Source organism: Schistocerca gregaria, chromosome 1 (genome assembly GCF_023897955.1).
Source record: "Schistocerca gregaria isolate iqSchGreg1 chromosome 1, iqSchGreg1.2, whole genome shotgun sequence".
NCBI lineage: Eukaryota > Metazoa > Arthropoda > Insecta > Orthoptera > Acrididae > Schistocerca > Schistocerca gregaria.
In genome coordinates this window covers 1,186,949,363-1,186,967,754 of record NC_064920.1, presented here as the reverse complement: position 1 = coordinate 1,186,967,754, position 18,392 = coordinate 1,186,949,363, and the positions used below count along the sequence as shown (strand labels likewise).

At 41.5% G+C, this 18,392-nt stretch overlaps 1 protein-coding gene across 1 annotated transcript in view; it reads left to right on the top strand.

Moving 5' to 3' along the window:
• Positions 1 to 6,370: 6,370 nt before the first annotated feature.
• LOC126298023 (Down syndrome cell adhesion molecule-like protein Dscam2) overlaps positions 6,371 to 18,392 on the top strand; it is a 632,609-nt gene continuing 620,587 nt past the window's right edge. The window contains exons 1-2 of the mRNA XM_049989376.1: positions 6,371 to 6,412; positions 6,594 to 6,940. Of these exons, the coding sequence (XP_049845333.1) occupies positions 6,371 to 6,412; positions 6,594 to 6,940 (389 nt within the window). The remainder of the gene's footprint in view (positions 6,413 to 6,593; positions 6,941 to 18,392) is intronic.

Here is an 18,392-nt window from a genome sequence, read left to right as displayed (position 1 = left end):
GAAGTAGAGCGAAGTGTAGACTGGCAATGGCAAGGAAAGCGTTTCTGAAGAAGAGAAATTTGTTAACATCGAGTATAGATTTAAGTGTCAGGAAGTCGTTTCTGAAAGTATTTGTATGAAGTGTAGCCGTGTATGGAAGTGAAACATGGACGATAAATAGTTTAGACAAGAAGAGAATAGAAGCTTTCGAAATGTGGTGCTACAGAAGAATGCTGAAGATTAGATGGGTAGATCACGTAACTAATGAGGAGGTATTGAGTAGAATTGTGGTAAAGAGAAGTTTGTGGCACAACTTAACAAGAAGAAGGGACCGGTTGGTAGGACATGTTCTGAGGCATCAAGGGATCACAAATTTAGCATTGGAGGGCAGCTTGGAGGGCAAAAATCGTATAGGGAGACCAAGAGATGAATACACTAAGCAGATTCAGAAGGATGTAGGCTACAGTAGGTACTGGGAGATGAAGAAGCTTGCACAGGATAGAGCAACATGGAGAGCTGCATCAAACCAGTCTCAGACTGAAGAACACAACAACAACAATCGACCTCTTCCTTTACCAAAGTCGTGCCAAAAATTTCTTTTTTTTCTGACTGAGTATCACCTCATTAGATATTCCCTTTAACCATCTAATCGTCATCATTTTTCGTAAAACCATGGCTCGAAAGCTTCTAGTCTATTCTTGTATGACCCGTTTATCGCCCACGTTGCATTATCGTGAAGTCCGCCCGCGGTAGCTGAGTGGTCAGCGCGACAGAATGTCAACACTAAGGGCCCGAGTTCGATTCCCGGCTGGGGCGGAGGTTTTCACCGCTCAGAGTCTCGGTGTTGTGTTGTCCTAATCATCATCTTTGCATCCCCATGGATGCGCACGTCGCTGCAGTGGCGTCAAATCGAAAGACTTGCGCCCGGCGATCGGTCTACACGACGGGAGGCCCTAGGCACACGATACTTCCAGACGAAAACCTTCAGAAAAATTTCCTACTACTTAAATTTACAACATATATTAAGAAATTCCTCTTCTTCAGAAATCATTTTCTTGCTATTACCAGTTAGTATTTTATATTCTCTCTGTTTCTGCCATCAACAGGTGTTTTTCTGTATAAACAGCAAAATTTATTTACTACTTTTCCTAATAGAATTCCATCAGCCTCGCCTGATCTGATTCGGCTACATCCTATCACCCCTGTTTTGCTTTTTGATGTCTGTTGCGCAGCATTTCAGAAGGAGTGGAATTTCTATTGAGGTTGTGTTAATGTCGGCTCTTAACCAAGTACCCCGATTTATCAACAAGTAGTTTACCAAGGAAGGTCACATACGTAAAGAAATTGCAAGGTAAGTCACGAACTCGCTCTCAGTTTTAAGAAATAATTAACTTGCGATATAACAAGTTGATCAAAATACACTGGTGTGCAAAACTGAAGGACGAAAGTAGCTCTCACATGATGTGTCACTGCCGATTAACATAGCTCTGTGAAACTTGGACCGTATATGGAAAGAACTGCTACAGTATAACATAGAAGGTAACAGAAAGAAATCGCAATGAGATGAATAGAAATCACTCCTTTACTCGAAGAAAATAATTACACTGACGTCACCGTAATTCATGATAGTCCCCTTGGCCATTAAAAAAGGCGGAACATGGTTCTTAACAGGAGTGTCTCAACATCGCCGACAACAGCGAACGCTCTGCAGTGTTCTCCCGGCTGGCCATAATGTTGGTAGAGTAACCTGTGGCAGATCGGAGAACATAACACCCAGTAGTCATTTTGGGGTACAAGACAATTGTGGTAAGCCGTTAAATCGATTGAGAGGGAGGGGGAAGAGGGCAACAGAAAAAGAGAGAAGATTGTGAGTGTCTAGGTGGACTAGAGGGTTCTCTAGTGCAGGTATCATAACAGGTAAGGGTATACGTAGGTCAAGAATAATGACAAACAAAAGCTGAGGTCAGGAGGGTTATAGCAACGTTGGATATATTGCAGGGAGAGTTCTCATCTGCGCAACTGAGAAAAGCTGGTGTTGGTAGGAAGGATACAGATGGCACAGGCTGTGAAGCAGTCACTGAAATGAAGAACGTCGTGTTGGACAGTGTGCTCAGCAACTGAGTGACTCAGCTCTTTCTTGGCCACAATTTGCCAGTATACATTCACGCAGACAGATAGCTTGTTGATTGTCATACTCACATAGAACGCAGCACAGTGGTTGCAGCTTAGCTAGTAGGTCACATGAGTAGTTAATGGGATAGGTTATGCTTGTGGCCGGAGTAGGTGGTTTGTTGAAGGATGTATGGCACAGGTCTTGAATCTAGGTCCATACAGCGATATGAGCCATGAGGCAAGTGGCAGGGAACAGTGGTCGTGACAGAGGATATCGTGTATATTCGGTTGGAGGCGGAATACCACTGTGGGAAGGGTGGAAGAATAGTGTGAAGGACACTCCTCATTTCAAAGTGGTTAAATGGCTCTGAGCACTATGGGACTTCACATCTATGGCTATCAGTCCCCCTAGAACTTAGAACTACTTAAACCTAGCTAACCTAAGGACAGCACACGAGGCAGAGTCCTCATTTCAGGGCACGACGTGAGGTAGTCGAAGCCCTAGTGGAGAATGTGATTTAGTTGCTCCAGTACTTAGTGGCACTGAAACGGGGGAAATGCTCCTCTGTGGCCGGACAGTTGCACTTTGTGAGGAAGTGGGTCGCACGAAAGGTAAGGTACTTTAGACTGATGACATGCATTCGTAGTTTTCGGAGGTTGTACATGCTGTGATAGTGAATCCAACGGTAAGCAGTTCAATTGAACAGGAATAGGCATTTCTAAAACGGGCAATCACGGAAATTGGACAGACAAACATTGGTACAGTCAACCTTGGGTAAAATAAGAAGTACTTCAACTGATCGACGAAAGAAGGAAGTACAAGAATGACAAGAAAAATACAGTGATAAAGCAATATAGGTCACTTCGGAATGAAATAACTAGGAGGCGCAGGGAAGCTTAGGCAAAATGACTTCAGGAACAGTGTGAAGAACTCGACAAAGAAACTATCGTTGGTAGGAGGGATTAGCATATACAAAAATCAAAACAATCTTCGGTGAATTTACTCCTAATTAAGAACAGAAACTATGCGAAACCAAGAATGAACTCTTCTCATTAAAAAGGATGTAAAGCAGGTATGCAGCCATTCAACTTGAAACGTCCCCTTAGAAAAAATTATACAAGACTGTGCTTAAACTGAAATACAATATTTTTGGCGCAAAGCAATCTGACTTCCAAAAATCCCTACGAAAGAACCTGACTAACATTAACCTATACCTTTCACAAATCACTTACCTCACAAAAATCTTCGTTACTCAAGCTACTGCAATACAGCGAGCGCCACTACTCCCAGCTAAATAAAAGATTCAAACTACAGAAGGCAGTAACTACTGATAGGGACAGTTAGCAAATGAAAGATTTTAAGAGAGAACAAACAATGTATTTACCATAATAGTCATAATATATATATCAGTTCATGACATCAATTCTTACAATTTTCAAAACTCCGCCATCTCTCTCCCCACGTCCACCACTGCTGGTGACTCACCTCCAACTGCGCAACGCTATGCGCCTCTAACAGCCAACTGCCGCTGCCCAACATTACAATGGCAGACAACAATGCAAACCAGCCACAGACTGCACACGGCACAGCCAGTGATTTTTATACAGAGCGCTACGTGGCGGCGGCGTTACCAATAAAAAAACCTAAACAGCCTACAGCCTACTTACAAACTCTACAGTTTAGACTATAAATCGAAGAAACAATGACCTATGTAAAAGAAAGGTTAATGAGTGAGATTAAATTTCAAGATGAAAGGATTTCAATGACAATATTCACCAACGGCATCACCATCCTTCATGAAATCGAATAAGGAATATGTGACACATTGAACGGAATGAAGAGTCTAATGAGCACACATTATGGACTGTTCGAAAAGAAGCAAAATGCTAGTATTGAGGAGTTGTAGAAATGACAACATGGACAAACTAAACATCAAAATTTGTCACCACGAAGTAGACGCAGTTATGAATTCTGCTATCTTGCCAGTAATCTGATAGATGATGGAAGATTCAAGAAGGATATAAAAATCGGGTTAGCACAGTATTTCTGGCCAAAAGAAGTGTACTAGTATCAAACATAGACCTTAATTTGATTAAAGAATTGCTGAGGATTTACTTTTGGAGGATATCAATGTACGGTAGTGAACCACAGACTGTCTGAAAACTGGTACAGAAGAGAATCAAAGAATCTGGGCCGCGGTTGTGCAGGAGGATGCTGAAAATTAGGTGGACTGATAAGAAAAAGGACGATGAGGTTCTCTGCAGAATCGACGAAGAAGGAAACACAAAACATTGGCAGTAAGTAGGTACAGCATGAGAGGACGTGTATTAAGAGATCAGGAAATAACAGAGAGGATTAATTGTATAGAGGAATAACGATACTGGAATATATCCAAGAAATAAATGAGGATGTAAGGTGCATGTGCTACTCTGAGTTAAAGAGGGTGGTACAAAAGAGGAATTTGTAGTGGAAAATATTGAACTTGGCAAAAGACTAACGACTAAGAAATTTTTAAAAAGTTTGAAAAATATCTGAATATGCAACAATTTGCGCAGTTTGCCCATCGTGTATGTATCACAATCCCCTATCAAAGACCATGAAATTAGAGCCCAATTACATGGAGATTTAGACGAAATGTTTATAGTTCAAATTAATTTGTATTAACTAAAGCACTATTTCATACTTAATTTACTAGCAGGTCATAGCTACACATTTTCAATTATCTCCCAAACCTGTATAGGCATATGTACCGGAATGTTCTTACTTCAGTTACCGTACTTTCAGCCATGCCATTTTCTGTTGTTAATTACGGTACGTCTCGAGTACTGTACGTATTCTCGATAATATGAATGACACCAGTCGTTGTGCCGTTACTATAGATATATGACGATGTATCAAGATACAGAAAATCACCACCGCCGGAAATTACACTGAAATAATAACGAACACATTTTCATTGAAATCATGGTATATTTTACTGTATTACCATACGGACTTGGAGTGTTTCTAACCATACACACCATACATACACACGTCCATAAAGCTACACAGTAAGTGTATCCATTGGTAACCAGTTAGTGAATTCCTTTAAGTTTAGTTTATTGTTGGTAGATGAGGGGACTCACTCTACATTCAAAGCTATGTTCAATGCCATTAAATTCATGACTTAGGTGCCTGTTTTCTTACTGCGTACGGAAGCACGCTATTAATTATCCAATGGGTTGGAACGTAACAATTCAGCAAGAATAACACCGATTTTGAAGAGCATCTGCAATGAACATCCCTAATCACGACCTCAAGTACATACCAGTGTACACAGTAACCATAAGAGATTAATTCATAACTTTACTCCACTTAGCTGGCAGCCAAAAAGAAAACTGAAGCATACTTTGTTAATATTTTATCTATTTATAATAACATTACCACATCATGAATTCCATTTCTCTGCCTAACGCATGCATCTCACTTATTTCAAAGTGATATTGACACATTATGTCCTTTAACATCTCTAAGCCTCCAAAAGCATCACATAAATTTCGTCAACAATTCGTCAGTGGATAAATGACACTTCATGTATCTTTACTTTAAGATCTGGTTCCTTCATTTCACCCAAATTATCCAGTTAACCTTCTCACAGTACTGGAAATATTTAGGCTGTTATTCTTAGTGTATATTAGAATGTAGAGCGATTTTGCAACAGCCAACAGCTGCAGAAATCCGACGTACACCAATTAACTGGTGCCTGCAGCATTATTTGCTCTCCAGTTTTAGTTACAGACTATGTTAGTCCTATTTGCATAAGAACATATGTAGAAAATAATCACCTCAATTTGGATTCTGTATCAAACTGTACATCCCCACCCTCTGCTGAGTACAAGATCTTGTCAAAAAAAAAGGCAAACATTTTTCATCTGCAATAGGATATGCCAGTGTGGCATTGTGTTCAAATAAACCTTTGCATTGATAGCAGCCATATGTGATAAAACTTAATCTCTATGTTGCCGATGAGTGTTGTGTCCACATCCATGTTAAGACCAATTGACAGACTTTAAAGATTCAAATGTTTCACCTCCTTGATGTTATCTTCAAACAAAATAACGCATGACTACATGTCGAGTGCAGTGTCACAATCTACTCAACAGAGAATTTGTTCGACAACTGCCATGGGCTTTGGGTTCTGTGGATCTCTCCGGAACAGAGAATGGCTGGGCATGTGACCACTTACCAGCCATCAAAGTTGAACTTTGACACACAGCTGAAGCAGCACAGGACATACCCATGACTGACATCCAAGTTCTGTTAGGCCCAGCGCCCAGCAAGGTTAGAGGCATTGCTGCTGCCTGAAGTGATACTAAATCTTGTACCCTTCACACCTCCCAGCTCACTTGCAAACTCAGTAATGCATTCTTTCTACTACATAGTGTATACGCTATAAATAAGACTTGGTTATATGCTATCGTTTTGTGTGTGGCAGTTTTAATGATCACCACTACATCTCCAGCCTTTCACTCATTGCATTTCACCTGTTGCGAGCCCACACCGCAAGCAGGATAGTGAGCAAGTTATAGTTCCAGTACTGGAACCATTCTCGAAGCTGTTCTTCTCAGCCAGCTTTCCTTGCAGCGCCAACCCTTCATCAGGTGACCCTCTCTCCCTACCTGTTGCAGGCGTGTGTCGAGGGCAGCTGGGCGTGCAGGCGCCGGTGCTGGTGCAGGAGCCGCCGGCGCGGCTGCGCTTCTCCAACTCCACAGGGGCGCAGCTCAGCTGTGCCGCAAGGGGCAGCCCGCCCCCAGCCGTCGTCTGGCAACACGCAGATGGCTCTCCCGTCACTGCAGTGCCGAGGCTCAGGTAGGAAAAAGCTCCTGGCTATCGGTTATTGTCACTCCAGTACGTAAGAGAAAAATTGTCTCAGTTTTGTCTTATTGGTCATACAGCGCTTCAAAACTTGGCAATCATTTATATGACTTGGGTTACTTAGAAAATTATATGAACGATACAAGTCTTGAGGTTTCCATATTAAGGTTGCGTCATTGCGAAGGTAGATATTTGTGGGTATAATCTATAGGCCACTCATGGCGGTTCGCTGGGTAAGAAATAATAAATCTGAAAATCGAAGATTTCTTTGTGTCTACCGCTTCATTTTCCTCTTGCATGATGTGTTAATGTGAAAGCTGCAAACTGCCGCGTGGTTTGGAGTCCATGCCAAACAAAAAGATCTGTATTATCTGTCTGGGTAAGTCAATTCAGAGGCCAGAAGAAAACATGGGCATACTGCCTGAATACCATCCTCCGACCGATAGTGCAACCATATCGGCAGCATATTGGCAAAGCATTAGCCTTCATGGACGACAATTCGCGCCCCCATCGTGCACATCTTGTGAATGGCTTCCTTTAGGATAACAACACCGCTCGACTAGAGTGGCCATCATGTTCTCCGGACATGAACCCTATGGAAAATGCCTGGGATAGATTTAAAAGGTCTGTTTATGGACTGCGTGACCCACCGACCACTCTGAGGAATCTACGCCGAATCGCCGTTGAGGAACGGTAAAATCTGGATCAACAGTGACTTGATGAATTTGTGGATAGTATGTCACGACAGTACAGGTATAACACAACCACCGACTACTGCTATACCATAACCTTAAAGTAGAAGCCAGGTCGTGAAATAAAACTATCTAGTTAAAGCAACTATGGTATAAAGCAACAGAGCAGTGTTACCCTCTGAGAGGAATTTTGTTATGTTGACCATGTTGTACCTAATTGGGGTGCCTTATCGGAAATGACAGTCAGAATTACGTAAATAGTTGAACAGTACAAACAATATTTTACCTATCCATACTGTTCAAAGAACAAGGAAAACGGTCACCAGCCTAATTAGGCAAGAGAATTCACATTCTTGTTCAAGAAATTAAGTATGAATAACCTTAGCGGACAAACACAAACTATACTTTGCTACAAGCGAGTGCAATGAACTCTAACACCTGCATATCTTCACGGTAAGAGTTGAGCTGACAGATCAGAAAAAAACTATTTGCATAAGTATTACAGATAACGGAACACACTATTAATATCGGTGCTTATTCAAACTGAATAAGCTTTATGACATTACTATTAATATTCACTGCAGAAACATAAATAGGACATAGGTTAAGTGTTATTTTTCAAACACTTTCCTACTTAACACAAAATTATGAACTGGTCACAGGTGAAGTCTCTCTTAGCTAAATACTTTTCTATTTAGAGTGAAAGTTAAATGGAATCCACTAACAGATTACTTTTCATTTTTTTAATAAAGAATTTACTGTTTTCATAAATAGTTGTCCTTCTGTTAATCGTTATGCAGTACGAGCACAATAGGCAAACTGTGGATCCTGTTACAACATTATTATACACTTTTATTACACAAAAGAAACAAGTACTTAGCAAGCATGAGTATACAACTTGCCACTATTGCAGTTTTCCACGTTTGCTACAGTGAGACACAATGTTGACAAATTTGCAAGAAACTGGCTCACCTTTTAAAATTTACTACAGGCAGCACTACGATCATTAACTAAGCAAAACTTTATAAGCCTCTGTTTTAAGAGCTTTTAATCTTTAAAAGAAACAGCAAATTGTCTTTATTACGGCAGTCTTCTACTTTCAAGTAAATAATTAAATAGGTGACTTTGAAACTCCACAAAACTTTAAATTGGACTGATTCCATCACTGGGAGGCTCTCACAAAACAACATTTACTACCTCCCACAATGTCACTAAATCCACAGCAAATCTGAATACTTCCTTCTTACCAAAGATCAAAGAACATTATTTAATTAACTATTTGGCTTTGAGGCTTTCATTTTTTCCACAAACTCGGATACTCGGTAATTATAGTTCAAATGGAGAGGTGTTGTAATAGCGGAAAAATCAAAGTAGGTACATGAATTCAGTTATAAGTTACTTTATATTTGTGCAAACTAAAACATCCAATGAGCTGATCCTTCACTGTACATTACTATAGTGCTCCATTATAGTGATTGCGCAGTGTGGTGGAAACTGCATGTTGGTAGATGGATTTGCAGGTAGAATTGCCGGACTCTGTCATTTCTTACTGGCGATGATAGACTTCAATTCCAGAATAGTTCCAACTCTTTATCCATCCATCTGAGGCATTGGAAAGCGGCAGGAAAAGCCTCTCTCAGAACCTCCACAATATACAACTTTTACATTGGCAGTGCACAGTTTGGTAGCTCATTCCCGACCAACTCTTTGTTCCACCTTTTCTACCTATGCCAACCACAATTTGCATGCACTACACAGTTCCGTTCCCGAGGGCAACAACAACACTTTTTACATATGATATAATTAAGAACCCTAAGTGACGCTCAGTAGTTTACATAAAATCAAACAAATATTTTAAATAAAACAGAACCTTTGCACATATTGACATTTCTACAAAAATATTTAAATAAAATTACAATTATATACAGTAATATTTGTCTCCCTACAAATGAGACAAAGAATTTAAATGATAGATAAACTACCTTGCATAGAATCAAACCATGACATCAAAGTTTTTACAAAGAAAGGAGTATACAATTTTGTGTTATCTATTCAATCAAACACATTTACAGAAGCTAAACGATGTAACATTAAATAAAACAAAAAGCAAAATAAATCAGTAGATTATTAGAGCTATGGTGTTACACATGCCCCATATTTCGTTGAAGTTTCCCATAACAGACACTTCAAGGAAACATCTATAACATCTAAGTGATGTTAGCTACAAACAAAAATTTTTCCATCCAACTTCAGTTGGGACAAAAAAAAAAAGAATACACATATTACAGACATACAGTATATACACTAAGAAATTTTATACATTTCTCCCAAAAATATTTTCAAAATAACACATTTCCAGTAATTTTCATTTTTACACTGGCTTAAAGAAACTAATTTTCACCATTACACAGAGCATACATTAAATTTTCTGTCTCTTCCACATAGATACTATATCACTGTCAGATAAGCAGTATACAAAATAATCTGGGCATTAGTAAAACAGGTATAGTATTCTAAAAAAATATGCATACACAACATCACAGAAACATTCTAACTTAACAAAACACAAATTTGACTTTCAATATTTTTTAAAGAATGTGAATATTCACAGACACATAAGCATACTCATGATCACAATACATTTTACAAGGTTCAACAATTAATGAAATGATGAAAATATTCAGTTTGCATCCACATATATACAAATATTTAAACAAACAGCTCCTAAACCTTTCTGTTCGAGCTCTGATTTCTCTTCTTTTATTTTGATGATCATTCCTACCTATGTAGGTTCGGCTCAACAAAATATTTTCGCATTCGGAAGAGAAAGTTGGTGGCTGAAATTTCGTAAAAAGGTCTCGCCGCGACGAAAAACGTCTATGCTGTAATGACTTCCATCCCAACTCGTGTATCATATCTGCCACACTCTCTCCCCTATAACGTTATAATACAAAACGAGCTGCACCTTTTTGCACCCTTTCGATGACCTCCTTCAATCCCACCTGGTAAGGATCCCACACCGCGCACCAATATTCTAACACAGGACGAACGAGTGTAGTGTAAGCTGTCTCTTTAGTGGACTTGTTGCGTCTTCTAAGTGTCCTGCCAATGAAACGCAACCTTTGGCTCGCCTTCCCGACAATATTATCTATGTGGTCCTTCCAACTGAAGTTGTTCTTAATTTTAACACACAGGTACTTAGTTGAATTGACAGTCTTGAGAATTGTACTATTTATCGAGTAATCGAATTCCAACGGATTTCTTTTGGAACTCATGTGGATCATCTCACACTTTTCGTTATTTAGCGTCAACTGCCACCTGACACACCATACAACAATCTTTTCTAAATCGCTTTGCAACTGATACTGGTCTTCAGATGACCTTACTAGACGGTAAATTACAGCATCATCTGCGAACAATCTAAGGGAACTGCTCAGATTGTCACCCAGGTCATTTATATAGATCAGGAACAGCAGAGGTCCCAGGACGCTTCCCTGGGGAACACCTGATTTCACTTCAGTTTTACTCGATGATTTGCCGTCTATTACTACGAACTGCGACTTTCCTGACAGGAAATCACGAATCCAGTCGCACAACTGAGACGATATCCCATAGCTCCGCAGCTTGATTAGAAGTCGCTTGTGAGGAACGGTGTCAAAAGCTTTCCAGAAATCTAGAAATACGGAATCAACTTGAGATCCGCTGTCGATAGCGGCCATTACTTCGTGCGAATAAAGAGCTAGCTGCGTTGCACAAGAGCGATGTTTTCTGAAGCCATGCTGATTACGTGTCAATAGATCGTTCCCTTCGAGGTGATTCATAATGTTTGAATACAGTATATGCTCCAAAACCCTACTGCAAACCTACGTCAATGATATAGGTCTGTAGTTAAATGGATTACTCCTACTACCCTGCTTGAACACTGGCGCGACCTGCGCAATTTTCCAATCTGTAGGTACAGATATATCGGTGAGCGAGCGGTTGTATATGAGTGCTAAGTAGGGAGCTATAGTATCAGCGTAATCTGAAAGGAACCTAATCGGTATACAATCTGGACCTGAAGACTTGCCCGTACCAAGCGATTTGAGTTGCTTCTAAGAAACTCATGCTAGCAGATGTTCGTGTTTCAAATTCTGGAATATTCCATTAGTCTTCCCTGGTGAAGGAATTTCGGAAAACTGCGTTCAATAACTCCGCTTTAGCGGCACAGTCGTCGATAACAGTACCATCGGCACTGCGCAGCGAAGGTATTGACTGCGTCTTGCCGCTTGTGTACTTTACATACGACCAGAATTTCTTCAGATTTCCTACCAAATTTCGAGACAATGTTTCGTTGTGGAACCTATTAAAGGCATCTCGCATCGAAGTACGTGCCAAATTTAGCGCGTCTATAAATTTTTGCCCATCTTCGGGATTTCGCGTTCTTCTGAACTTCGCATGCTTTTTCCGTTGCCTCTGCAACAGCGTTCGGACCTGTTTTGTGTACCACTGGGGATCCGTTCCATCTCTTACCAATTTATGAGGTATGAATATCTCAATTGCTGTTGCTACTATATCTTTGAATTTGAGCCACATCTCGTCGACATTCGCATAGTCAGTTCGGAAGGAATGGAAATTGTCTTTTAGGAAGGCTTCTAATGACACTTTATCCGCTTTTTTAAATAAAATTATGTTGCGTTTGTTTCTGATGGATTTGGAAGAAATGGTATTGAGCCTAGCTACAATGACCTTGTGATCACTAATCCCTGTATCAGTCATGATGTCCTCTATTAGCTCTGGATTGTTTGTGGCTAAGAGGTCATGTGTGTTTTCGCAACCATTTACAATTCGCGTGGGTTCGTTAACTAACTGCTCGAAATAATTTTCGGAGAAAGCATTTAGGACAATCTCGGAAGACGTTTTCTGCCTACCACCGGTTTTGAACAAGTATTTTTGCCAACATACCGATGGTAGGTTGAAGTCCCCACCAACTATAACCGTATGAGTGGGGTATTTATTTGTTACGAGACTCAAACTTTCTCTGAACTGTTCCGCAACTGTATCATCGGAGTCTGGGAGTCGGTAGAAGGAGCCAATTATTAACTTAATTCGGCTGTTAAGTATAACCTCCACCCATACCAATTCGCACGGAGTATCTACTTCGACTTCACTACAAGATAAACCACTACTGACAGACACAAACGCTCCACCACCAATTCTGCCTAATCTATCTTTCCTGAACACCGTGTGAGACTTCGTAAAAATTTCTGCAGAACTTATTTCAGGCTTTAGCCAGCTTTCTGTACCTATAACAATATCAGCTTCTGTGCTTTCTACTAGCGCTTGAAGCAAAGGGACTTTTCCAGCGCAACTACGACAATTTACAACTATAATTCCGACTGTTCCTTGATCCAAGCACGTCCTGTAATTACCAAGCACCCTTTGACATTGCAGCCCATCCCGCACTTTCCCGAGGCCTTCTAACCTAAAAAACCGCCCAGTCCACGCCACACAGCCTCCGCTACCCGTGTAGCCGCCAGCTGAGTGTAGTGAACTCCTGACCTATTCAGCGGAACCCTATGGCGCAAGTCAAGGAATCTGCAGCCAATACGGTCGCAAAACCGTCTGAGCCTCTGATTCAGACCCTCCAGCCGGCTCTGCACCAAAGGTCCGCAGTCGGTTCTGTCAACGATGCTGCAGATGGTGAGCTCTGCCTTCATCTCGTAAGCAAGACCGGCAGCCTTCACCAAATCAGATAGCCGCTGGAATCCAGAGAGAATTTCCTCAGATCCAAAGCGACACACGTCATTAGTGCCGACATGTGCCACCACCTGCAGCTGGCTGCACCCTGTGCTCTTCATGGCATCCGGAAGGACCCTTTCCACATCAGGAATGACTCCTCCCGGAATGCACACGGAATGCACACTGGATTTCTTCCCCTCCTTAGCCGCCGTATCCCTAAGGGGCCCCATTTCGCGCCTAACATTGGAGCTCCCAACTACCAGTAAGCCCACCCTCTGCAATTGCCCGGACCTTGAAGGCTGAGGATGATCCTCTGAAACAGGGCAGGCAGCTGCATCTGGCTCAGCGAGAGACAGTGCCTGAAACCGGTTTGTCAGACGCACCGGGGAGGCTTTCTGATCAGCCTCTGGGGACGCCTTTCGCTGCCTGCCACGCCTTGGAACGACCTCGCAATCAACCACAGGCCAGGGCTCAGCCCCACTGCGGGCAGCAACCGGGGCAACCACAGCGGCAGACCGATCTGGGGACAGACGGGACGAGGTTGACATCCCCGTGATACCCAAGTCTGGCTCCCCACAGTGGTGCCCATTGGCAACAGCCTCAAGCTGCGCGACCGAAGTCAGCCCCGATTGCGATGATTAAATGATGATGGCGTCCTCTTGGGTAAAATATTCCGGAGGACAAATAGTACCACATTCGGATCTCCAGGCGGGGACTACTCAAGAGGATGTCGTTATCAGGAGAAAGAAAACTGGCGTTCTAGGGATGGGAGCGTGAAATGTCAGATCCCTTAATCGGACAGGTAGGTTAGAAAATTTAAAAAGGGAAATGGATATGTTAAAGTTAGAGATAGTGGGAATTAGTAAAGTTCGGTGGCAGGAGGAACAAGACTTCTGGTCAGGTGACTACAGGGTTATAAACACAAAATTAAATAGTGGTAATGCAGGAGTAGATTTAATAATGAATAGGAAAATAGCAATGCTACTACAAACAGCATAGTGAACACATTATTGTGGCCAAGATAGATACGAAGCCCAAACGTACTACAGTAGTACAGGTTTATATGCCAACTAGCTCTGCAGATGACGAATAAATTGAAGTGATGTATGATGAAATAAAAGAAATTATTCAGATAGTGAAGGGAGACGAAAATTTAATAGCCAAGGGTGACTGGAATTCGAGTGTAGGAAAAGGGAGACAAGGAAAGCCGCCTGGTATAATTTTGCACAGAGCACAACTTAATCATAGCTAACACTTGGTTTAAGAACCATGAAAGAAGGTTGTATACATGGAAGAAGCCTGGAGATATTGACAGATTTCAAATAGATTATATAATGGTGGTACAGAGATTTAGGAACCAGGTTTTAAATTGTACAACATTTCCAGGGGCAGATGTGGACTCTGACCACAATCTCTTGGTTATAAACTGTAGATTAAACCTGAAGGTGGGAATTTAAGGAGATGGGACCTGGATAAACTGACTAAACCATAGGTTGTACAGAGTTTCAGGGAGAGCATAAGGGAACAATTGACAGGAATTGGGGAAAGAAATACAGCAGAAGAAGAATGGGTAGCTTTGAGGGATGAAGTAGTGAAGGGAGCAGAGGATCAAGTAGGTAAAAAGACAAGGGCTAGTAGAAATCCTTGGGTAACAGAAGAAATAATGAATTTAATTGATGAAAGGAGAAAATATAAAAATGCAGTAAATGAAGCAGGCAGAAAGGAATACACACTTCTCAAAAATGAGATCGACAGGAAGTGCAAAATGGCTAAGCAGGGATGGCTAGAGGACAGATGTAAGGATGTAGAGGCTTATCTCACTAGGGGTAAGATAGATACTGCCTACAGGACTTTTGGAGAAAAGAGAACCACTTGTATGAATATCAAAAGCTCAGATGGAAACCCAATTATAAACAAAGAAGGGAAAGCAGAAAGGTGGAAGGAGTATATAGAGGGTCTATACAAGGGCGATGTACTTGAGGACAATATCATGGAAGTGGAAGAGGATGTAGCTGAAGATGAAATGGGAGATACGATACTGCAAGAAGAGTTTGACAGGGCACTGATAGCCCTGAGTCTAAACAAGGCCCCAGGAGTAGACAACATTCCATTAGAACTACTGATAGCCTTGGGAGAGCCAGTACTGACAAAACTCTACCACCTGGTGAGAAAGATGTATGAGACAGGCGATATACCCTCAGACTTCAAGAAGAATATAATAATTCCAATCCCAAAGAATTCAGGTGTTGACAGATGTGAAAATTACCGAACAATCAGTTTAATAAGCCACAGCTGCAAAATACTAACACGAATTCTTTACAGACTAATGGAAAAACTAGTAGAAGCCGACCTCAGGGAAGATCAGTTTGGATTCCGTAGAAATACTGGAACACGTGAGGCTATACTGACTTTACGACTTATCCTAAAAGAAAGATTAAGGAAAGGCAAACCTACGTTTGTAGCATTTGTAGACTTAGAGAAAGCTTTTGACAATGTTGACTGTAAGTCTCTCTTTCAAATTCTAAAGGTGGCAGGGGTAAAATACAGGGAGCGAAAGGCTATTTACAATTTGTACAGAAACCAGATGGCAGTTAGAAGAGTTGAGGTACAGGAAAGGGAAGCAGTGGTTGGGAAGGGAGTAAGACAGTTTTGTAGCCAAAATCTGTGGAGAAGAAATAAAAACTTTGAGGTTCGCCGATGACATTGTAATTCTGTCAGAGACAGCAAAGGTATTGGAAGAGTAGTTGAACGGAATGGATAGCGTCTTGAAAGGGGGATATAAGATAAACATCAACAAAAGCAAAACGAGGATAATGGAATGTAGTCGAATTAAGTCGGGTGATGCTGAGGGAATTAGATTAGGAAATGTGACACTTAAAGCAGTAAAGGAGTTTTGCTATTCGGGGAGCAAAATAACTGATGATGGTCGAAGTAGAGAGGATATAAAATGTAGACTGGCAATGTTAAGGAAAGCGTTTCTGAAGAAGAGAAATTTGTTAAAATCGAGTATAGATTTAAGAGTCAGGAAGTAATATCTGAAAGTATTTGTGTGGAGTGTAGCCATGTATGGAAGTGAATCATGGACGATAAATAGTTTGGACAAGAAGAGAATAGAAGCTTTCGAAATGTGGTGCTACAGAAGAATGCTGAAGATTAGATGGGTAGATCACATAACTAATGAGGAAGTATTGAATAGGATTGGGGAGAAGAGAAGTTTGTGGCACAACTTGAACAGAAGAAGGTATCGGTTGGTAGGACATGTTCTGAGGCATCAAGGGATCACCAATTTAGTATTGGAGTGCAGTGTGGAGGGTAGAAATCGTATAGGGAGACCAAGAGATGAATACACTAAGCAGATTCAGAAGAATGTAGGTTGCAGTAGGTTGCAGTAGGTACTGGGAGATGAAGAAGCTTGCACATGATAGATTAGCATGGAGAACTGCAGCAAACCAGTCTCAGGACTGAAGACCACTACAACAACATTCACCATAACCTCCACCGCATCTACGTCTTTTACCTCATACACATCATTAATAGTACGATTATTCCCCTTTTCACTCGCCATTTCTGGCTCCCTTTCATTCTTTAATAATGTCTTTTCCCACGATTCCGATTTTGAGTTATCCTTATCATATGACATATTAACTTTATTTTCAGTTTTACATTCGTCTATTACTGAAACCGGCCAAGGGAAGTGTCCGATCGTACCTCTTCTGTTACTCTCTATGGCAGCCATCTTGTTGTGACCAGCGCAAACGGTCACGTGACTTCACACTGGGAACGCCACTATGTATCACTCCGCGCCCGCCTTCCATACGCTCGTTCTTAACCTTCCTGCCCCGTATTGCACATCTTTCATTCTCGAATTTATGATTTGACATCTTTTCTTTGGGCCCGCAACCGGTTTCCGCGTGAATCCGGCCCGTAACACACGCGGTTTTCAGTTTTCCATTTCGTCTCTATTTTGGAAATTCCGCGCTCTGCATCCCTTACCGCGCATCGTATAATTTCCCCATCCTCTCGCACGACCTCTCTGAATCGTGTTCACACGAAATCTGTCATTTTCAGGTCGTTTGTTTTGGTCATTTCTTTCTCGCGAATAATTGTTGTTATTATGGGGACGAGACTCACTATTTCTTCGCCAGTGATTTTCATCCTCTACTCTTTCCAAGAACGAAGAGAAACTTCTAAGGGTACTCCCAACATATCCTTTAGAATCCTAAGGCTGTTTCTGCCAAAGAACCAAAACGATCTCTGCTTCAGTCCTCCTAGCCTTCGGATGTATCAACTTTCTGTACCATGATTCGCAAAACTCTTTCATGGTTTGCCTAGCTCTGATGTTATACAACCTGGCCACTAGAAACTCACGCTACAACTAGTCTTATTTTTGTTCTGACCAGTACCTGTCAATAAATTTTTGATTTAAGTTTTCAAAAGACATCTAGTTAGTATCCAGATTCAACCTCCACCGTTTTGCTTCTCCCGTTAAGGCACTGATCACAGCATTGACTTTTTCCTGGTCAGATAAATATTCAGGAAAGTTTCTTTCGCAATTCTTTCCAAAATCATTATGGTGCCATCTGTTATGTCTCTTTGCAGTGTCGAATTTTTCCTCGCCCTCTAATACTTTACTGAAAGGTATACTTCCAGTAAAATGTGTAGGTCCTGAAACTTCCTGGCAGATTAAAACTGTGTGCCCGACCTAGACTCGAACTCGGGACCTTTGCCTTTCGCGGGCAAGTGCTCTACCAACTGAGCTACCGAAGAACGACTCACGCCCGGTACTCACAGCTTTACTTCTGCCAGTATCTCGTGTCCTACCTTCCAAACTTTACAGAAGCTCTCCTGCGAAACTTGCAGAACTAGCACTCCTGAAAGAAAGGATATAGCGGAGACATGGCTTAGCCACAGCCTGGGGGATGTTTCCAGAATGAGATTTTCACTCTGCAGCGGAGTGTGCGCTGATATGAAACTTCCTGGCAGATTAAAACTGTGTGCCCGACCGAGACTCGAACTCGAGCTGTGAGTACCGG